This window comes from Myotis brandtii, unplaced genomic scaffold, assembly GCF_000412655.1.
Source record: "Myotis brandtii unplaced genomic scaffold, ASM41265v1 scaffold33, whole genome shotgun sequence".
NCBI lineage: Eukaryota > Metazoa > Chordata > Mammalia > Chiroptera > Vespertilionidae > Myotis > Myotis brandtii.
Window position 1 is genome coordinate 296,064 of NW_005362713.1, and position 23,618 is coordinate 319,681.

Here is a 23,618-nt window from a genome sequence, read left to right on the forward strand (position 1 = left end):
ACTACACCCCCCTGCCACCCTGGTTGCCCCCAACTGCCCCCCCTGCTGGCCTGGTTGCCCCACGCAGCCTGCTGTTCAGTCATTTGGTCATCCCTCACTAACCCCCCTGCCTGCCAGGTCGCCCCATGCAGCCTGCTTGTTCAGTCGTTTGGTTGTCCCTTACTAACCCCCCTGCCAGCCTGGTAGTAGGCAGCCATCTTGTGAGGGTGTGAGGGTTAATTTGCATATTGCCTCTTTATTATATAGGCTATTAAACCCTGTGATGTGTACATTAGATCCGCATGACTCATTTATTTTATAATCAAAGTTTGTACCTATTATTCCCCTTCACCTTTTTCACCCATCCCCCCACCCCAGCCATCTCTGGTCATCATCAGTTTGCTCTCTGTATCTATGAGTCTGTTTCTATTTTGAAATGTGTAATTTTTATATTGTTACTGTTTTTCAGGAGGCTCTGGTAACTTTTTTCTTCTAATTTTTCATACTTGTGTTTGGTGGCTACATTTTTTTTCTCTCATTAGAGTTAAATTGAGCATCTTCTTCAGCTGTCTTTTGTCAACCCCCACCCTTTTCCTCATATTCTTCTAAAAGTTAACTGAAGTGTTGATTTCTTAAAAAATAGATTATTCTTTGTTTTTTTTCATTGAAATAGACTTTATAGTTACTTTGAGTAATTCTTAAATATTTTTTTTCTCTTTCTATTCTATACAAGTTTATACTTATAGAAACAAATTTTCTGATTTGTGCTCCATGAATAGTTCTTGAATATTTTTTATTGTTAAATTTGATTGTTTCCTTCCCTACTCATTACAAAACTAAACACTTCAGTTACATATTTTTTCCTGCATTTTTTCACCTCCAGGATCTCGGCTGTCTCTTCCTGCACTGGAGAAGGTACTGGGAAAAGAATGGGGTAGTCAGTTCTATTCTAGTATTTTCATTTACAACAAAACTTGCTTGTTATAAAACAATAAGTTGATGTCAGAAAAGCAGCACAACCAGACAAGTGAGGGCCTTGGCTGCTTCAGGACCAGCCTCATTGACTAATGACCTCCTGCCCTGGCACCGACCAAGACAGTGGAGACCATGACCCTGAAAGAGCACCCCTAGAAAGCTGATGACTGTTCTATTGAGACCTTCCCCTGAGAGCTCCCCTAAGATTCCCACCTGCAAGGAAGAGATAAATATGCTCAGGGCAAAGAACCTAGTGTGCATTCTCCCTCCAAGGAGCCTCCTCTCCTTCCCCCACAGGCATGTATTCCCTCATCTCTAAGGGACCCAGGAGATGTGCAACCAGGGGAGTAATGGGCAGCACCAGCAGCTCGTCCCAGGCTCACCCCCTGTCTCCCGTAATACCCCCTTTTCTCTGAATTCTCAGTGAGCCAAAGCAGCCTAGGCTTGCCTGTTGATTCTTCTATGTCTTCCTTGCTTCGCTGTCCTAAGTCTATTTTTGCTGCCAGCATGGACCCAGTACCCTTTGGCTCAGTGCTGTGTCGCCCTTCCCTTGGGATATCCTCATCCCCCATCCCCCTTTCCTTAAAGAAATTCAGTTTTTCTTTATTCACCATCTGAGATGGCTGTTTAGCCTGCCTGCTTATCACTAACTTGAATCTTTCAATGAGCAGTTTGAAAACATAGGTTTATTGGGTGCAGCTTAAGAAAATGAATTGGAGAGAGGCCTTTAGGGCAATAGTTAAATTTCAGTCCTGGTCCCACTACTTATTAGTTGTGTAACCTTGGGAAAAGTACTTAACTCCTCTATATTTAGTTTTTTTGTTTGTAAAGTACAGATTATATTTACATCATAAAGTAGTTGCTACATAGGTTAATATATATCACACCCTTAGAATACTGCCTAAGGCAGCGGTCGCCAATCTTTCAGACCTCATGGATCACCAGTGGTCCACGGACTACCGGTTGGTGACCGCTGGCCTAAGGTATGGTAAGAGCTACAAAACAGTTAGCTGCTGTTGCTGTTGCTATTTCTGTTGCTGCTTCTACTACCCTCCTCACCATATTGAGTGCCACTGAGTTGGCTTCAGTAGTCTTGGTTCTTTATTATCTGTATGAACTTGGACAAGGTACTTACTTTGCAAACCTCAGTTTCTTCATCTCTGAAATGGAAGTAAATGTACCCATCCTGTGTTATAATGAAGTTAAGATATGATAATTCTTATAAACTGCTTAGCATAATGCTATGTACATACTGTTCTTAATAAAGCTAGCTATTATCATTTAGGTCCCTCACAGTCATGTTTTCTCTTTTGTCTTCAGCAGGGACAATTAAGTCCTTCCATCTTCCTGGTCCCAGAGGAAGGAGAGTTTCTGGCCTAGGTCAGGGAGACACTGCATAGCCTACTTTCCACAGGGGTTCCTGTCTCTTGGGCTGTCGGCCTGAGCCAACCCCAAAAGATCATTCATTTGTATACACTGATGTCTGTTATGTGTCACACTCTGTGCTAGATGCTGAGAATTTTAAAAACAGTTTTTAATTAAGATATTGAGTATATAATTTTCATATACTATATTTTTGAGATTATTTGTATTGCCCAAGTTCCCCATGCTCTTGCTGGTTGAGTTTGCTCATAATATTTAGTAAGACCTAGTCCCTGCTTTCTCCAGTCTCATTTAGCTGCAAGCACAGTTCCCACACCCTGCAGTCTCAGCCAGTCCTGAATGAGGTGGGGAGTGGGGCCTGCAGTCAGTGTGGCTAGTGTAGCTGCACAGTTCAGTGTTCCAGGGCTCAAGCCCTGAGCAATGTGCTTGTAAGTCTGTAACCTTTTTCTTGACTCAGCTGTAAATCAGAACCTCTGCATTGTTTTCCTGTTTAGCATTCCAGTTCTCAAAACAGGACTGTAAGCTTACCTTTTTCTTATATCCTGTTGGATCTTGCTCCAACTATTGTTCCTACCATTTTTTTTTTTAATTTCAGAGAGGAAGTGGGAGAGAGAGAGAGAGAGAGAGAGAGAGAGAAACATCAGTGATGAGAGAGGATCACTGATCTGGCTGCCTCCTGCATATCCCACATCGGGGATCAAGCCCACAACCTAGGCATGTGCCCCTGACTGGAATCGAACCAGGGACCCTTCAGTCTGCAGGCCGATGCTCTATCCACTGAGCCAAACCGGCCAGGGCCCCACCATTTTCTTTATTTTTAACCTTCTTTTTAGCTTTTCCCCTGCATCTTAGAAACAGTATTAGTACTCTGGATATTGATTAAATACTGTTAACTAGTGTGAAGATTTTTTAAAAAATATTTATTATTGAGAGTATTACAGATGTTGCCCTCCCCCCTCAAATACTCCCTTCCACCCAGTTCCCACCCCACCCCAGGCCTTCACTAACCTATTGTCTGTGTCCATGGGTTATGCATATATGAATATAAGTTCTTTGGTTAATCTCTTCTCCCCACCCACCCTTCCTTCTGAGATTCATCATTCTGTTCATTTATTTTGATTTTTAGATTCAATTGCTTTTTTTTTTATGTCTTTTGATTTAATTATTTAATCCTTTAATTATTTAATCCATTTGCATTTGAAGTAATTGTTGATAGATATGTATTTACTGCCACATTATTATTATTATCACTATTATTAAAGACTACCCTTTAACATTTCTTGTAATACAGGTTTGGTGGTGATGAACTTCTTTAGTTTTTTCTTGTCTGGGAAGCTCTTTATCTGACCTTCAATTCTAAATGATAGCTTTGCTGGGTAGAGTAATCTTGGTTGTAGGTCCTTGCTATTCATCACTTTGAATATTTCATTGCAGCTGTCTACATCCAAAGCAGAAGTGGAAGTTTTATCTTCCTATAAATGGAATGATGACATATGTACTTTTAAGGCCTGCGTCCTCTTGCAGTCCAGGACCCCTCGGGGGATGTCCCCCTGGGGGAGTGGGCCTAAGCTGGCAGTCTGACATCCCTCTGGCAGCCCGGGAGCCCTAGGGGGATGTCCGACTAACAGCTTAAGCCACAGTTGGACATTCTTAGCACTGCTGAGGAGGCGGGAGAGGTTCCCGCCACAGCTGCTGTGCTTGCAGCTGTCAGCCCGACTTGTGGCTGAGTGGAGCTCCCCCTGTGGGAGTGCACTGACTACCAGGGGACAGCTCCTGCGTTGAGCGTCTGCCCCATGATGGTCAGTGCGTGTTATAGCAACTAGTCGTTCCCTGTAGTTCCGCTGTTAGGGTCAATTTGCATATTACCCTTTTATTATATAGGATATTTAGGTGCGCTTATATTGGGTGCATATATGTTTTCAGGGATATAGCATCTTGTTGGATCAATCCCTTTGGTGTTATGTAGTGAACTTTATTGTCTCTTGTGATGGCCTTCATTTTGAAGTCTATTTTTTCAGATATGAGTATTGCTACCCAGCTTTTCTTTTTGTTTCCATTTGCATGGAAATTATTTTTTCTCATCCCTTCACTTTCATCCTGTGTGAGTCTTTTGTTCTGAGTGGATCTCTTGTAGACATAAATAGTTGGGTCATGTTTTTGTATTCTTCAGCTACTTGATGTCTTTTGATTGGGTCATTTAATCTATTTACAGTTAAGGTTATTATTGATAGGAAGCTATTTAATGCCATTTTTTATGCTCTCTCTCTCTCTTTCTTCTTCCCTTTAGCATTTCTTGTAATGCTATTTTGGTGGTAATGAATGCCTTTAGTCTTCTTTTATCTAGTAAGCTCTTTTCTTTTGCCTTAGATTTTAAATGATAGCTTTGCTTGATAGAGCATTCTTGATTGCAGGTTCTTGCTTTCCATTACTTTGAATATTCGTGCCAATTTCTGACTTGCTTCTGTTGAGAGATCTGCTGATAGCCTTATGGGCACTCCTTTGTAGGTGACTGACTGTTTCTGTCTTGTTGCCTTTAAGATTTTCTCTGTGTGTTTAACCTTGGCCATTTTAATTATGATGTGTATTGGTGTGGGTCTCTTTGTGTTTATTTTGTTTGGGACTTTGTGCTTTCTGAACTTTTGTCACATTTTCCTTAACCAGGCTAGGTCATTATTTCTGTCATTATTTCTTCAAACAGGTTCTCTATCCCTTGTTCATTTTCTTCTCCTATGATGCGGATGTTAAGTTTCATATTGTCCTAACGTTCCCTTAAACTATCCTCCTGCTTTTTAATTATTTTGTCTTTTTTTCTGTTCTGTTTGAGTGATTTATTTTTTCTATTTTGTCTTGTAGTTCACTGATCCTACCCTCTGTTTTGTCCCATTGACTGGGAATTCCTTCCAGTGTATTCTGTATTTCGATATGGCATTCTTAATTTTTGACTGATTATTTTTTCATGGTTTCTATATCCTTCATGCTGTTGTTCTCACATTATTCTGAATTCTCTGTCTGATAAATTGCATGCCTCCATTTCATTTAGCTCTTTTTCTGGATTTTCCTCCTGTTCTTTCATTAGGGGCTTATTTTTTTGTCTCCCCATTTTACTGTCTCTGTGTTTATGTCTGTGTTTCAGATAGTAACTCTCTGCTCCCAGTCTTGGTGGGGTGACTTGTAGGTGTTCCAGAAGTGCAGCCTCCTTGATCTCCTCACCTGGGTGCTCTAGGAGTGATTCTTGTGTGGTTTGTTTGGACCTTCCTGTTGTAATTGGGTCTTGATTGCTGATGGCCCTTTCCTGGTTGAGATTGACCCTCAGGCTGGGTTACTATGAGGCTCAACCCAGACCATGGTGTGTAAACTGCTGTGCAGGTGCCATCTTGAGGTGTCTTGATGGGCTGAGGCACAATCATTAACCCTTCAGGCTGGGTGTCTTTAGAGGTAAACCTTTATTACTATGTATGTGATGGTATCCTGGGGCTTCCCCCCAAGGCAGGCTTGTTCCCAGCAGGTCAGGGGCCTACTGGGCCACCGTTGGGCGTGTCATTTGTTTGTTTAGTTGGTTCGATTTCTGGTGTGGTCTGAGGCCCAACATTCGTTGTGATGGTTATGAGTCCTTTAGGTTCTTTTGGGTGGGTTTCAGATGCAGGTTGCTGTCAGATGTTGTATGTAACTGGTCTTGGGCTGCCTGTTTGTAGTCACCACTCTGTTCACTGTTTGTGTCTGCCTCTGCTAGACCTGTGTGTTCATGGGAGGGATCAGTCTGTGTAAATGGATTGGTTTCTTTTAGCTTAGATCTGGGGGCAGGTCTGTGGTGGTTCTGAGGCTCCTTGAGCTCTGCCTCCACCTGTCAGCTACTTCTTCCCCCTGAAGTTGCCTGGTCTTCCTCCAGTGCCTTTAGAACAAAGTCTTTAGGGTGGACCCAGGCTAGCCTAGCTCTGGCTAGTGCCCTGCCCCCCTGCTTAGAGATTACAGTCAGGCACTCCATGAGGGGAAATTATTCTCTGCTTCAAAGCCAAACTCCTCAGTCTCTACCAGAGACTCCAACTTGAGTTCCCCCTAAGGTGTCCTGCTGCAGGCTCAGGCTGAGTCCAGCCTGCACTCTTCTCTGCAGGAGCAGTTCCAGCTGCCCTGGGCTCAGGGGGATTGAGGAAAAGAGTCTCTGGGTGAGGATGTTGCCAGCCCAGCCTGAAGGAGGAATAAGCACTTCCTCCTGGTCCCAGACAGTAGCCTCTGAGGTCTCATACTTGGAATGGCCTGTTCTGAGCTGCTCCCTTTCCCCCACAGAACTGCGACCGGTGAGGGTACCCAGTGAGGGTATCTGGGACTTCACAAAGCAAACCAGTCTTCTTTTGGGAGTGGTGTTTGCATCCTGCAGGACAGGAAGACGGGTTCTATCTCGCCTTCCCAAGGCTGCCTGGCTGAACTCACAGGGAATTCGGATCAGCCTCCCCACAGTGCAGTTACAAAACCCAACCAACACTTGCTTATCCATCTCCCTGATAGAAGTCTTCTCAGGGGATACAGTTCAAAAATCCCAGCTCTGCGTGGAACCAGTGCCCGCATGCCACAGGTCCAAGCAGGAGGGGTTAGAAAACAGCCCCGTGCAGGACTCAGATCTCTCCAAGCTGCTGATCTCAGCAAAACGGGGGCTGACATTCCCAGCTCCACTAGTCCTCTCAACTCTCCTCAGTGCAGCTCCCACATCCCCAACCTGGCCTGCTCCTCTGTGCTGCTAAAACCCCACAGGACTGAGCAGTCTGGGAGGTTCCACAAGTAGGGGAAGAGGTTCCAACCCCGCACCTGAGGTGGGAGAATTCTTTCCTGTTTCCCCAAGCCAAACAGTTTAGTCACTATCTGGGGCTCTGCACATGCCTTTCAAGAAAGTAGAGGGTCCTTCAAGATCATTGCTGGGTGCAGCCCACAGGCCCCTCAATGGACCCAAACATTGCAGTGCAGCCTTTCCAGTAGTCAGACCCCAGAGTGAACTTCTCGGCTGGGCTGTTCCTTCACTGGGAGGGTGGGTCCCAGTCTCCCAGGCAGACAGAGTTTCCCTGGTTCCCTCTGCCCATGTAACATGTTACGTGGGCTCTTATTCCAGTCTCTGCTGCTCTGGGTTTGGGATCCCTGCATGGGGTTGAGACCCCACACTCCCAAGGCGGGGGAGCTTTGCAGGCAACATCACTGGGCCTCTCAGCTGGAGCACTTGCTCCAGGGGGCTCCCCCTTTCCACGACTCCCCTCCTCTTGCTACTCTATACACTGTTTCTTCAGTGCTCCTTAGATATATGTCCAGTCAGCTACACTTCTCTTGGTTTTTCAAGTTGATTGTGCAATATTTTAGCTGTAAATCCAGTCCCTGGCTGGGAGCAAGCGCATGCAGCCTCCAGTTTCTCTGCAGCCATCTTCAGTCATTGAGGTTTTGTTTTATTAAATGTATATTCTTAGTAGGTTGTTCTCTGTTACAAAGAACTGTTAATGTAAAAACATTCAAACCTGTAAAGAATTTTTGTGAGTTTATTTGAGCTACACTGTCGACAATTTCCGGGAAGCAGAAATTCAATGGATTGGGGATAATGCTCCAGAGCAGTGGTTGCCAACGGGTGGTCCAGGAACCACTGGTGGTCCGTGAGGTCTGAAAGGTTGGCGACCACTGCTTCAGAGAATGGTGGTTTTTTTCACCTTGTTTTATACCTTACGTCAAAGGAGGAGTGGGTTACTTGAAGTCCATTGGCAATAGATTAGGGAGGTGGGAGAAAGCGAAGCGGCAGTGGGGGTGGGGGGTGCCTCTAGGATTGGATAGAAAGTAAAATGACAGACACATTACTTAGGTGAGCACAGGATAGTTAACAGTCAACAATTAACATGATAGCAATAACAATGAAGGAATTAGTGATATCTGTCCTGGTGCCCAGACACATTTGTGCCTCAAGGGGTCTGGAAAAAGGGGAGTTACAAGTTACCCAGACATTTCAAGGATATGTTATCTTAGATGCAAAAAGACACATAGGCTCAGTTAAGGTAAAGGTTGATCTTGTCAGGGAAGATATCGGCCTAGGAGTGACTACCCACCACCATAACTTTTAGGTAAAGTTTAATTTCAGACCATCCTTTGTGGTTACTTTAGGTCTCTGAGTTTGCAAGCCCGCCATGCAGGCCTCCCCTGAGCTTGTCAGGTTAGCATGTGGCCCCTTTCATCCACAGAACACACTGGGGATTTCCTTACTTTCCTTTTTATGTTTTCTTTCAGATTGGGCTCTTTCTTTGTTTCTCTTGCTATTGTCATTTGTTTCTCCCCTTCCTTTCACCCCTTGTTTGTACAGTTGAATGGCCATTCCTTCTTCTCTTGCTGGTAAAGGCTTAGATAAGGAGGACAAGATTGTGTATTTGCCCTGATATGCTATGGGTTCATTCCTCCATGCCTTTCCCACCTTAGCTGTGACTTTGTTTCCTCCTTTCACTGTACCCCCTGAATATACTTTGAAGCATTGTGTGGTTCTCTGTTTTCTGTTTAGTATAAGGTGGTATTGGGGGAATAGCTCTGCTGGTGCCTCAGGCTCTCCTTCCTGTGTCTTTAGAACTTGTTGTGTCTTGTACTGGCCTTTCTCCATCCTGCTGAGATGTAGTATATTTTCAGGGGCTTCAGACCCTTCCCTCAACTTAGAATTAAACAGGTTCTGGTGCCCACTAGGCCTCAGCTGAGGCTTTTTTCCTGGACTTTTCTGGGGCATGCAAAATTGGATATTTCTATCCAAACTGGAAGACAGTCATTAAAACTTTCAAGTTTTACTCCCTCACCCATTTTTCTCATTACTGCTTCCAGGCAGTGTAATCAGGCAAGGATAGGAGCCAGACCATACTGCATACTGTACAGAATCTTTCTGGCCACTACTTTCTTTTTTTTTTTTTTGATTAATTTTCTCCATCACCGTTGATCTCCTCTGTACCCTCCTCCACCCATTCCTCTCCCCCTGCAATCACTATACTGTTGTCCCTATCCATGAATTCTTTTTCTTTTTTTCCTTTTTTTTTGCTCAATCCCTCTACCTCCCAGCAACCCTCCCTTCCCCCCACAGCTGTGGAGGTTCTTAGTTTAAAGTTTCTTGTTGGCAGCTGGTGGTTTTTTGTTTGTTTGTTTTTAAATCCTCACCAGAGGACATGTTTCCATTGATTTTAGAGAGAGAGGAAGGAAGAGAGAAAAACATTGATGTGATAGAGAAACATCGATTGGTTGGGGATTTAACCCGCAACCTGGAGTATGTGCCCTGACCAGGAATTGAACCATGACCCTTCAGTGCACACAATGATGCTCCAAACAACTGAGCCACACTGGCCAGGGCAGCTGGATTTTGGCTAAAAAAATAATGCACACACATTCACATATGTATGTATATTTTTCCATTTTATTAGTTATTGGGGACAGGAAATTTGATAATTCTGCTTCAGCCTACCATCTTTACTTGAAAGTCTGTGTGATTTCCTCAGTATTATTTTTGACATAATTAATAACACATATGCACTTTAGAAATTTGATAATTCTAAAGGTCAGGGATGACTTGGAACCAAATTTTTAATTAAATAAAATTAACAAATTACAGACAATATAAGATACTAAGCTTAAAATATCAGTGACCTTAAAGCATGCATATTTCTTTCATTTGCATTTTCTCTTGTGTGTGCTTTTATAAAATTTGCATATAACTGCAATGAAAATATAATGACCATATTATATTTCTGTTAATGTTAGGGTAAAAATTTTAATATTTCTATCTCATCTTTATAACCTCATTATATGGCACATCATAATTTATTAAGCAGTTACTCAAATAGAAGAAACTGTTGTTTCTAGTTTTATGTTTTTGTGTGTGCATTTAACCTTTTTTGTGTTTATTGTTTTGTATTACCTTTAAAATAATTTGGAAAGGTTCAGATTAATGGACTAATCAACTCTATTAAATCATTATACTTCTTACACTGGCACTAAACAGAGTGTCTATTTATATTACTGGATAAAAATTATTTTGAGATTGTTGCTTAAAATGACAGCTGAGCCCTAACCGGTTTTCACTCAGTGGGTAGAGCATTGGCCTGCGGACTGAAGGGTCCCAGGTTCGATTCTGGTCAAGGACATGTACCTTGGTTGTGGGCACATCCCCAGTAGGGGGTGTGCAGGAGGCAGCTGATTGATGTTTCTCTCTCATCGATGTTTCTAACTCTCTATCCCTCTCTCTTCCTCTCTGTAAAAAATCAATAAAATATATTTTAAAAAATGACAGCTGATATCTCAGCCTTTAATGCTATCAGACTTTTGGTGCTGTTGTATTCTTTTCCTACATTCTTCCAATGACTTGAATAATAAAAGTTTAAAAAATGTATTATAGTTTCTATAATGTATCATGTATGCTTATAAAAAAAATCACGTTAGTATTTTTAAAGGAAATATTACCCAAAGTGAAAAAAGTAATTTGGGTAAAAATTAAAATATATGCTATAGAAGTATGTTTTTTTGTTGCTCTTTTTAATAGTCTTTGGTAGTCTAATTTTATTATTGATTTTGCTATCATCCATAGCCTTGGTTTATAAAAGTGTTCATTTTCTCCTATCATAAAGTTATTAATTTAATTATTGCATTCAGTATTTATTAAGAGTCTTGTAAGAATCATGAGTAGCCTTTGGGCTTTGCTGCATTTAACTATATAAGAATATGCATTCACATTATGTAACAATCAATGTAATTATCCTTATTTAGGAATGTTTAATCTATTTTTATTCTCTCCTCAGATTCTGTCAAATTTTAAGAACAAATGTACCTTATAGCTCATGGAAGAAAAAACACAAATCAAGACATATTTGGGTTCCAAGTTGCCAAAGTATGGAACAAAATCTGTAAGAAGTACACTGCAGCCAATGCCAAGTGGGACACCTGTTAATTTATTGGGAACTTCCAAAACTAGCAGCATCAAAAGTTACATCAAAAATAATGGCTCTGATTGTCCATCATCCCATTCATTTAATTGGAGAACAACAGCTAAGTACCAACTTGGTGCACCAAGTGCTGAGGAACCTAATGATACTCAAAGTTCACATGATAAAGTAATTGATCCTGAAAAACATGCACCTGCTCAAGGAATGTTTGCTAAAAATGGGATAAAGGGAGATTTGAAGAGTGTTTCTTTTACATCAAACTTAGCGAAGCCATCCACTATGTTTGTGTCATCTACAGAGGAATTAAAACAAAAGTCTTTGTCTGGACCATCCGGTTTGGGTAAATTCACCAAAGGCACGATATTAGGAAGGACTTCATATTCTCTAGTCAGTGCTCCAACATCGCAGTTGAGTGGGTTCTATGTGAATCGATCAGCTGGTAGCATACAGAGGCCTAGAGCAAACTCCTGTGCTACCCGAAGCAGTTCTGGAGAAAGCTTAGCACACTCCCTAGATAATATGAAATCTCTTACTTGTGAAAAAATGGTAAGGTCACAGAGTTTTTCACATTCCATTCAGAATTCATTCTTTCCACCTTCATCTATAACCAGATCGCATTCCTTCAGTAGAGCTGCAGATCTTAAGCCTTATCAGAACCAACATCTACCCATTAGAATGCCTCTGAGGGCAAGTATGCTAACAAGAAATTCCCAGCAGTCTGACGTACTCAATGGGCATGAACATTTAGGGTATGGATTTAATAGGCCTTATGCTGCTGGTGGAAAGAAGTTGGCTTTATCAAATGGCCCAGGTGTAACTTCCACTTTGGGTTATAGGATGGTTCATCCCTCTCTACTGAAATCTAGCCGATCTCCATTTTCTGGGACTATCACAGTTGATGGTAATAAAAATTCACCTGCTGGCACATGTGTAGGGGAAGATACTGGACTTTTGGCTAAGGACAGAGCTACCAACAAGGACCAAGGACTAATTGAAAATAATAGTGATAGAACAGAAAATGGCCAGACCATGAAGCATGATGCTAAAATTAGATACCTGAGTGATGATGTGGATGACATTTCCTTATCTTCTTTGTCATCTTCTGATAAGAATGATTTAAGTGAAGACTTTAGTGATGATTTTATAGACATAGAAGACTCCAACAGAACTAGAGTAACTCCAGAGGAAATTTCTCTCAAAGAAGAAAAGCATGAGAATATACCAACAAAGGATATATTTGATTCCCCCAAGGAAAATGAAAAATGCTTCAGTAAAACTGATGAGTGGATAGATATAAGTGTCTCTGGTAAATATTAATATCCTTAAGTTTATTTGCTTTCTCCTAGATTATATAACTGAAGTTATATTTAGGGTTATCTTCTGATTAATTCCATGAAACTATCAATTTCATGGAGGGATGGATCTAGATAAAGTAGAAATGGGGCAACATTTTCCTTTCTTGTGACTTTTGTTCCTCATCCTATTTTTCACTTTATGTGGAACATCAATGAAAACATTCTTCTCCTAAGGTTTCTTACCTTTTTCTTTCTTGGCTATCCTACACAGGCTTATTCCTACCTACTTCAAAAGGCCCCCCTCCCCCCACTTCTCCCAACAGGTGGCATGCCATTTTAAACCATATCTTTTCTTAGGGGTAGTAGATCATTGCTATTTGTTAAGAGTGAAGTTATACCAAAGGTAAATGAGCAATTATGTCTAATCTAAAGAATTCTCTTATCCTAGGAAATTTTAATTTTTTTAATGGAAGACTTAGATTTCTTGTTATAGCAAACTTTTTATAGTTAATATTTTTTAAAAATATATATTTATTGATTTCAGAGAGGAAGGGAGAGGGAGAGAGAGATAGAAACATCAATGATGAGAAGGAATCATTGATTGGCTGCGTCCTGCACGACCCCCACTGGGGATTGAGCCCACAACCCGGGCATGTGCCCTTGACCGTAATCAAACCCGGGACCCTTCAGTCCACAGGCTGATGCTCTGTCTACTGAGCCAAACCAGCCAGGGCTATAGTTAATACTTTCAGAGGACTTTTATTTTTTTAATTGAGGAAAGTGAGATGGCACATGTTAAACATTTCCTTATTTTTGGTTATCTTAGCACTAAATGCCACAGAAAATTTATCCCTGTGCTCAAATAGCCTGAAAATAAAACAAACTGAAGGGATGGGGTAAGGCATGTGGCCTGGTCAAGGCACTAGGCCAGTGATGGCGAACCTTTTGAACTCGGCGTGTCAGCATTTTGAAAAACCCTAACCTAACTCTGGTGCCGTGTCACATATAGAAATTTTTTGATATTTGCAACCATAGTAAAACAAAGATTTATATTTTTGATATTTATTTTATATATTTAAATGCCATTTAACAAAGAAAAATCAACCAAAAAATGAGTTCGCGTGTCACCTCTGACACGCGTGTCATAGGTTCGTCATCATTGCACTAGGCCATACTTAGAGATGTACATAACCCTTGACTGCCTGAGAATCTTCTAGTTAGGAGTGACTGCCTGAACAACTTTTTTCCTTATAAGGAGGCAACTGCAAACTTAAATGATATACATGGAGGAAGGAGTTTCCTAGCCAGTGCTTAAATGTAAATATATGAGGAACTATTAAAGGAATATTCGGCTTTACTTACATTTTTAGAAATGTTGCAGAAGTGAAAGATGGCTCAGTGAATTTTCTTTATATTGGGAAACATTTCAGTAGGTTATTTTTGAAATTTTACCTCTGGATTTATTTATTGTTTAGAAGTTAGAAAATGCTACATTTATTCATGCTTTTTGCGATAATATATCACATTTTTATTTTATAATATTGATAAAAATAAGTGATATTATTGGAACCTGAGAAATAATTATATTTTTGTGAATTAATAACTGTTTTCTCTCTCTTTTAAAAAAAATCAATTGAAGACAGGAGTGAATGTACAAAACATACTTCTGGGAGTAACTTGATTTCACCAGATACAGATTACAGAGCTGGTTCTTCATTTGAACTCTCTCCATCTGATAGCTCTGATGGAACATACATGTGGGATGAAGAGGGCTTGGAGCCCATTGGAAATGTCCACCCAGTTGGGAGCTATGAGTCCTCTGAAATGAACAGCATAGTACGTATGGTTTCTATACACTTTTGGAACGGTTTATCTTACTGTAGAGAGACTTGTGATACTGACTGGGTTATTTTTAAGGTACTGAATTAACTCTCCAAGTTTGAGAATGGAAATTTATATATGTTAAGGGCCTATAAAACATCTAATCTTTATACACAGTAAAGCATATATTTGTGTCACGTGACATGTGAATTAAATATACTTTCACACCTTTGTAATACATATATACGTATATGTGTATATATGTGTCTCCTGCACACACCCCAGCTGGGCCTGGGGTTCGAGCTAGGCTAATGCTTCTCAGAGTTGGGGGGGGCATTGTCAAGAGACATTTTTGGTTCTCACAAAGTGGGGGTCGTGCAGGAGGCAGCTGATCATGCTGCTTAATGTTCTGTAATGCAGCGGTCACCATTCTTTCGGACCTCATGGACCATCAGTGGTCCGCAGACCACCAGTTGGCGACCACTGCTAATGCACAGAATAGCACCCACAGCAAAGTCGTATCCTATCCAAGATGTCAGTAGTGCTTCTTTTGAGAAACCCTAGCCCGTGGTCGGCAAACTGCGGCTCGCGAGCCACATGCGGCTCTTTGGCCCCTTGAGTGTGGCTCTTCCTAAGCCTTAGGAGTACCCTAATTAAGTTAATAACAATGTACCTACCTATATAGTTTAAGTTTAAAAAATTTGGCTCTCAAAAGAAATTTCAATCGTTGTACTGTTGATATTTGGCTCTGTTGACCAATGAGTTTGCCGACCACTGCCCTAGGCTCAGGTAACATTATGAGCCAACTGTCAGGGCTTAATGCAATAAAAAATTATTTTTTACTTTTACAAAGTCAGTTGTAGGTATGAACAACTCTCGAGTAGCTGTCTTAAGTGTTGTAAGCTGTCTTAACCTTGGGGCTTTACCATCTCCTTTTGAGGTTCTGTCTTGTCATTGTGGTAGAGGAAGGAGTGCCTGAGTCTAAAATGTGCAGTTACTTGCTTTGGCCTGCAGATGGCACATAGAACTTTCACGTAAAACTATTGATCCAAACTAATGTTATGTATGTACTAAGAAAATTTCCAGTTGTCTGAGAGGCATGAAGCAGATATGGATGAGTACTAGAAGACCTGCTATGCATCCATACATGCAAATTTATGTGTACGATATGCATATCGTAATGTGTACGATATGCTCTATGAGTAAAGTGTAGTTGGTATATTTAAAGTGACTCATTGTACTTACTCAGTATATACTAGTAAATATATGGTTTTCCAGTAGGTGTATAGGAAATTGGTAGGCTTTGTGCATATATTAAATTCCAAATAGATTTCAGGCAATGTAATTTTGTTGTTAATCCTCACTAGAGGGTATATATTTTTTTCCATTGATTTTCAGAGAGAGTGGAAGGAGGGGGGTGGTAAGAGAGAGGGGGGGTCAAAAAGAGAGAGAGAGACAGACAGACATTGATTGGTTGTCTCCTGCACACACCCCAGCTGGGCCTGGGGTTCGAACCTGCAATCCAGGTATGTGTGATGTGCAGGCCGATACTCTAACTACTGTACCATGTCGTCCAGGGCCAGGCAATGTAATTCTTTATACTCATACTAGTGACCCAGCACGCAAAATTGCGCGAGACCCAGACCCATGGGAAATTGCGTGAGACCCAGGACCCCCGAGTCCCGCTGGCATCACAGGACTCCCCCGAGTCCCAGCGCGCCACGGGACCCAGAGTCAAGTCCCTGCCCACCCGCGCATGCCTCGCCCACCTGTGCATGCTTTGCTGCACACGCAGCCTCCTGGTGACCGGTCTTTGGTTGTTACAGCATTACGACCACTGGGTTTTTATTATATAGACTAGAGACCCGGTGCATGAAATTCGTGCACGGGCAGGGGGTCCCCTCAGCCCAGCCTGCACCCTCTCCAATCTGGGACCCCTTGGGGGATATCCGACTGCCGGGCCTAAACCGGCAGTCGGACATCTCTCTCACAATCCAGGACCTCTGGCTCCTAACTGCTCACCTGCCTGCCTGGCTGATTGCCCCTAACTGGCCCCCCTGCCAGCCTGATCACCCCTAACTGCCTCTGCCTGCCGTAGAGAAACTGAATAGCCAAGAAGGAAAGGGGAACCAGGAACTGGCTCATGTGTGGTGGACCATGAGGGAAAGGTACGGTCGACACTACGTGAATGATGATAAATTGTGCTAAAGGTTTAAAGAATTTCTGAAAAAGAGGGGTGTGGCCTACAGTGACAGTGTAGGAGGACCCTTTGGAGCCTCAGAATTAAGAGACACTAACACTAAGTTTAAGCTGCAGGCTCTTTTGTACAGACCTGTGATTGCTGCTCACAAGAGAGACTGGTGGTGGTGGATGAACCCAGACAGAACCTCTGTCTCAGTGCCTGTAGGAAGGGTTTGCTGCTGCTATTGGAAAGGTTCAAAACTCTACCCTTGGCTGGGATTCATCTCTCAGACTGAGAAAGGCCTAGCAAGGGAGGGGAGCCGCAAACTCTGCTGTTGCCAGGATGTTAGGTCTGACTATGAGCGAGGAATGATGGGAAGAAAAACCCTGGGCAAGCTATAAGATGGATTCCTGAGGTCAAGATCCTATGTTAATACTATTAGAGATCTCCCATTCCTAGGGCAACAAACCCTTTCCCGCAGAAGAACCACCAGAGACAAATATATAGATATATATACTAGAGGCCCGGTTCACGAAATCCACGCATTGCGGGGAGTCCCCTCAGCCCAGGCTTCACCCTGTCCAATCCGGGACCCCTCAGGGTATGTCCGACTGCCAGCAGTTGGACATCCCTCTCACAATCCGGGACCGCTGGCTCCTAACTGCTCACCTGCCTGCCTGCCTGATTGCCCCTACTGGCCTCCCTGCCAGCCTGATCACCCATGACCACTTCTAACCACCTCTGCCTCTCTGCATGCTGGCCTGGTTGCCCCCAACTGCCCCCCCGCCAACCTGGTTGCCCCCAACTGCCCCCCCTGCCGGCCTGGTCATCCCTCACTAACCCCCCTTCCGGCCTGGTCGCCTCACTGCAGGGTACTGCTCAGTTGTTTGGTTGTTCCTCACTAACCCCCCTGCCGGCCTTGTCGCCCCACTCAGCCTGTTCAGTCGTCCATTCGGTTGTTTCGGATGTGATGGCCCCTGGCTCTTTATATATAGAGATAAACCTGTAACTTGTAAAAAAATAAGCATCGTTACCAAAGGCTTAAGTTTCACAAACATAAAGAGGATACAGATTTAATTCAGAAAGTCTGTCTCTATCCTTTTAGATAAAGGAAGTTAAGAAAAGAGTATGATTTAGGGCCTTATGTGCTTTCTTATTACTGGGACTTTCTAAAGTGGCTGATTGAAGTAGAAATGAACATTGTGTCCAGCAGATGGCAGCAATAAGCCACTTAGACCCTGACATTTCTTAGAAGGTTCACCATCTTTAGTTCCTCATTGTGCTTTTTGTCTTAAGGCCTCTTTTTTCCGGATAACAGTATATTTCACTAGTTTTATTTATATATTTTCTAGCCTTTTATTGTCAAACTTTTTGACACATAGCAAATAGGTTATTTTTTTAAAAATGCAGGCTGTCTTTTTCTTTTAACCTGTGAGTTTAGTCCTTCTATGTTTGCATTTATTGATATACCAGGACTTCATTCTACCATCTTATTTTTATTTAAATCATCTCACTTTCTCCGTTTTTTTCTTTCTCCTTTTTTTTCTCTAAAATAGTCTAAATGAATATCATTAACTTTAAAGTGTTCTCATTTTTCTTGGTCTCTCCATTGCTTCTCACCAAACGCCTTTCCTGATCCCTATGTCTGTCATCTCTGTGGCCTTCCATTCACTCCCCCTCCCCTTCAACCACCACCACAGTTGGCTTGTTCTCTACAACAATGCCCCTTCCAGTCCAGGTGGAGGTAAGGAGCTTTCAGTGGAATGTAAGTCAAATGGTGTCACTACTAACACAGTTTATTTCAACCCACTATTTAGTACAGTTAATACTGTTCTCATAGCAAGGAAATGCATTGTGGTGCAAACTCCTTATCTTGTCTTGGATCCTTTGTAGAATGACTTAATTGCATAGCACTTATCTAGAATCTAGGATATTTTTTGTTTAATTACAGTGTTTTGTTGAGATATAATTTACATACAGTAAAATGCACAAATCTTTTTCATACAGCACAGGGAATTTTGAAAATTTGTTTATACTTATTTAACAATCATTTACATGTTTCCTGTGCTTTTTAGTCATTCTCTCAAACCCCCCCCGCCCCCCAGAGGCACCACCACTATTTATATATTTATTTTTTAAATATGTTTTTATTGATTTTTAGAAAGAGAGGAAGGGAGTGGAATGGAGAGATAAAAACATTGATGAGAGAGAAACATCGATTGGCTGCCTCCTGCATGCTGCCTACTGGGGATCGAGCTCACAACCTGGGCATGTACCCTGACTGGGAATCGAAACTGCAACCTCTTTATTCATGGGTGGATGCTCAACCACTGAGCCGCACTGGCAGGGCAATTTGCCTATTCTTGAATTCCATATAAGTGCAATTATAAACATGTCTATTTCACGTCTGCCTTTTTTGAATAAATATTATGTATATAGTTATTTGTAGTTTGTTCAATTTTTGTTATGTAACACTAGGAGCCCAGCGCGCGATTCGAAATTGCGCGGCGCCACCCACTCCCTCTCCGGCCCTTGAAGCAGCCATGGCCGGCTGCTGCTGACCAGGCCCTCCCCCAGCGCAGGCGCGCAGAGGCCCCTGCTGTCCCGCCCCCGATGCTCCACAGGCAGCCTCCTCCTGTTCTGTCGACCCATTACAGCGTCCTGGTTAAGTAGCATATTTCTCTAATATATATATATATATAGATTCCTTTGTGTGAATGTACTACAACTTAGTATTTTATCCTGCTGTTATGGGCCTTTAGGTTGTTTCCAGTTTTGGGCTACTACTGCTTTGAAGATTTTGCTACATGGTTTTTGGTGAACATTTATGCATTTCTCTTGATAAAATATGTAGGAGGGGAAACCCTGGATTATAGACTATATATGACATCTAAATATACATATATAGAGAGAGACCAAAGTGGTTTCCATGGTGCTTTTACCAGTTTACACTCACTGGTAGTAAATGAGCATTCCAGAAACTCCACTTCCTAGTCAGTCCCTGGCATTGTCTGTCTGTTGCATTTTTGCTATTCTGGTGGGGGTATGGTGTAGTATTGCACTGAGATTTTTGTCTAGTGTTTTGTGATAACTACTCATAGAACATTTCACTTATGTTTATTTACCATTAGGAGATCTTCTTTTGTGAAGTGCCTTCTGTTGGGTTGTATGTTTTTCTTTTTACTGCTTTGTAGAAATCTTTCATATATTTTGATATAAATCCATTATATGCAGTCATACCTCAGAGATATTGCAGGTTAGGTTCCAGACCACCACAATAAAGTGAGTTCTAATCTGTTGGCTGGTAGAGGGTCTTGCCTTCAATTTGTAAAAAATACAATATCTGTGAAGCAAACTAAAGTGAGATATGCCTGTGTGGGTGTCACACACATACACATATGTGTATGTATATCAGGGTTACTTTTTAAATTATAGAAGTTTACAATTTTAATACAGTCCAATATAGTATTTTTTCTTTATTGTTAGCACTTTTTTGAATTATGTGAAATTTTTGTTTTTGCTAAAGTCATGAAGATATATTCCAGTGTTTTCTTTTAAAATATTTGTTTTTTAACCTTCATATTTAGAGCCTCAAAGCCATCTGGAAATTATTCCTGTGCATGGTGCGAGGTAGAGGTCAAGATTAATTTTTTTCTTTTTTGAAAACTCATATTTCCCCCCCCTCTTATTTTTGTCATAAATGTTTATATATTTCTTGACTTTCTTTTAGTTCTTTGGTCTCTTTGTTTATCCTTATGTCAGTGCTACACTGTTTTAATTACTGTAGCTTTATAAGTATTGATATCTGGTAGTGTAAGTCTTCCATCTTTGTTCTTTTCTAAGATTTGCTTAACTTGCCTTTCTAAAATCTATTTAAATATTAGAATGAAATTGTCAATTTCTGCAAAAAAACCTGCAGGGATTTTGAATGGGATAACACTGAATTAATTGACCAAATTGGGAAAAATTGACATGCTTGCTATAGCGAGTCTTCCAGTTCATGGTGTATGCCAATACTTGTTCTATTTATTTGGTATTTTAGAAATACTTTTAACTAATGTTTTGTACTTTTCTGTACAGTTTTACACATATCTGATTTATTTTTAGCTATTTGAGTTGTTATAAATGATACTTTTACATTTTGTTTTTTAAGTTTTTGTTGTATATGCAAATATATTTGATTTTTGTATTTTGACCCATTTTTCCAGTGACCTTGGTAAATTCACTTATTAGTTTAATAATTTGCTTGTGAATGTTTTTGGAATTGCTGAATATGTACTATACAATCATACCATTTGCAAAGTCTCCATTTCCCCACTTTGGTTAGGACCCCCTAACATAATGTTGAATTGAAATGAGGATGAATTTCAGGAAAGTTTTAATAGTTACCATTAAAGTTTATCTTTGTGTGAGAGAGGGGGGAGAGGTAAGGGTTAATATACATCTTTCATCAGATTAAGGAAGTTCCCTTTGATTTCATTTGCTGAATTTTTGTTGCGAGTTGATGTTAATTATTATTAAATGCTTTCTCTACATCTATTGAAATGATCAGATTATTGTTACTTTCCTGTTACATATTTTCTGTTAGTGTGGTAGATTACATTTTATGATTTTCAAGTATTAAACCACCTTTCATTCCCAAAAGGAATTCACTTGGTTTTGATGTACAGTAAACCTTTGATTTTGCGGACCTCGACTTAAAAGACTTCAGATTTAATGGACAAAATTTCTAGTCCCTATGTCATATGTGAAAATTAACACCCTGTTAATTTAAAAATGATTTTAACCAAGATTTGTTTTAATTAAATTAGGTTATTTTTTGTTATTAATTCACTGTTATTTTTTAAAAATTGTAGCAAATAGGTCATGTTGGAAAAAACACTGAAATAATTTTGCTGACATAAATAAATATATAATATCTACAATGATATTCTACATATTTAAATCCATGAGTCACCGTTCATAAGCAGTGTTCGGCAGATGATTAGCCCATGATCACACCACACTGGTGCGAATAATAGATTCTGTTGTCATGTGGCATGACTTAATGCAGCAGTTTTAAGGTGTGCAGATGTTCTGATTTTTGCTAAGCCACACCCAGTTTGTACATTTGTTTACTCACAGTGATTGGTGAATGTATGTATTTACTAGACCTATTCAGCATGAATTTAAAATTACAGTAATACATATAGAAAACTTTTCGGTGAAATTAAACTTTTCATACATAATTTTAATTACACAAACGTGTCTACATAAGTAAAAACATGTAAACTAATTTGTCAGTTTTTTAACATACGCATTTGGAAAACCTACTTTATTATATAGTGGACTTTTGGTTTTAATGGACACCCCCTTAATTAGTCCATTATATCAAGGTTTTACTATATTTTCTTTTAAAGTGTCATTAGAATTGATTTCCCACTAGTTTATTTAGTGTTTTGTTTTTTTTTAGAAATTCATAATTTTCAAAAAGAATTTTAAATTTTATGTATTTAGTCCTCACTCAAGGATATGTTTCTATTGGTTTTAGAGAGAGAGGAAGAAAGACAGGGAGAGAGAAAGAGAGAAAGAAACATTGATATGAGAGAGAAACACAGATGGGTTGTCTCCCATGTGGGCCTCAACTGGGGATCAAACTCACAGTCTAAGTCAGTGGTCGGCAAACCGCGGCTCGCGAGCCACATGCCCCTTGAGTGTGGCTCTTCCACAAAATACCACGTGCGGGCAACAACATACAAACCTGACTTACCCAAACTTTCCAAGAAGATGCAAGGCCATTGTTCACATTAGTGTTTGTCAGTCATTGTCATGATTTAATTTTATGGATATTGTAAGGTAAATTGTGAGAGTGGGATGATCATGGGCAAAGACAGGCATACCTCCTTTTATTGTGCTTTGCTTTATTGTACTTGACAGATACTGTTTTTTGTTTTGTTTTTTTTTTTACAAATTGAAAGCAAGACCCTCTACCAATTAAAGGATTACCACTTGCCTATTGTGACACTTGCTTTATTGTTATGGTCTAGAGCCGTGGTCGGCAAACTGCGGCTCGCGAGCCACATGCGGCTCTTTGGCCCCTTGAGTGTGGCTCTTCCTTAGCCTTAGGAGTACCCTAATTAAGTTAATAACAATGTACCTACCTATATAGTTTAAGTTTAAAAAATTTGGCTCTCAAAAGAAATTTCAATCTTTGTACTGTTGATATTTGGCTCTGTTGACTAATGAGTTTGCTGACCACTGGTCTAGGTATGTGCCATGACCAGGAGTTGAACTCGCAACCTTTTGTTGTATGGGACAGTGCTCCAACCAACTGAGCCACTTGGCCAGAGTGGGTTTTTTGCATTTATGTTCATAAGCAAGATTGCTCTATAATTTTTCTTTTTTTAGTGTTCTTTTTACATATTGGCATCAGAGTTATGCTAGTTTCATAAATGAGTTGAGAAATGTTTTCCTATTTTTTGCACTTTACATGATTTTATGTACAATTGATAATACTTTTTCCTTAAATGTTTAAAAGAATTCACCAACGAAACCTTTTGGTTCTGCAGTTTACTTTGTGAGAAGTTTTTAATAACAGATTTAATTTTTAAAATAAATATGAGTGTGTGTGTGTGTGTGTGTGTGTGTGTGTGTATAGTAATATATATATATATACTAATAAAAAGGTAATATACTAATTAGACCGGATGTCCTTCTGGCCAAAGCCACAGTGCCTGCGAGTGCCAAGGAGGACCGGCAGCCGGCATTGGCAGCAGCAGTGGGGTGTTTTAGGCGGCGCCTTCCCCTGATCAGCCTGGTCGCCTCCCACAGAGGGAGGCCAGACTGAAGCTTAGGCCCGGAGCAGGCCTAAGCCATCAGTAGGACATCCCCTGAGGGCTCCTGGACTGTGAAAGGGGGTAGCTGGGCTGAGGACCCCCTCCTCCCAGTGCATGAATTTTCGGGCACTGGGCCTCTAGTATATATACATGAACGTCTAATATGCAAAGTGTCCCCTTGGGAGTTCGACTGATGGGGAGTTCGATTGCTCGCTATGACATGGGCTGACCACCAGGGGGCAGCGTGGAA

General features: G+C 40.9%; 1 protein-coding gene across 5 annotated transcripts in view; it reads left to right on the plus strand.

The window, feature by feature from the left end:
• Nucleotides 1-23,618, plus strand: part of CCSER2 (coiled-coil serine-rich protein 2) — a 232,918-nt gene that overhangs the window by 29,120 nt on the left and 180,180 nt on the right. For 4 of the 5 annotated variants that reach the window (XM_005871120.2, XM_005871119.2, XM_005871121.2 and 1 more), the window contains 2 exons: nt 11,112-12,561; nt 14,190-14,386. In XM_005871120.2, the coding sequence (XP_005871182.1) occupies nt 11,151-12,561; nt 14,190-14,386 (1,608 nt within the window). In that variant the 5' untranslated portion in view covers nt 11,112-11,150. Of the gene's footprint in view, nt 1-875; nt 895-11,111; nt 12,562-14,189; nt 14,387-23,618 lie in introns of those variants that run through there. The other variant, XM_014543626.1, reaches the window with a different exon arrangement.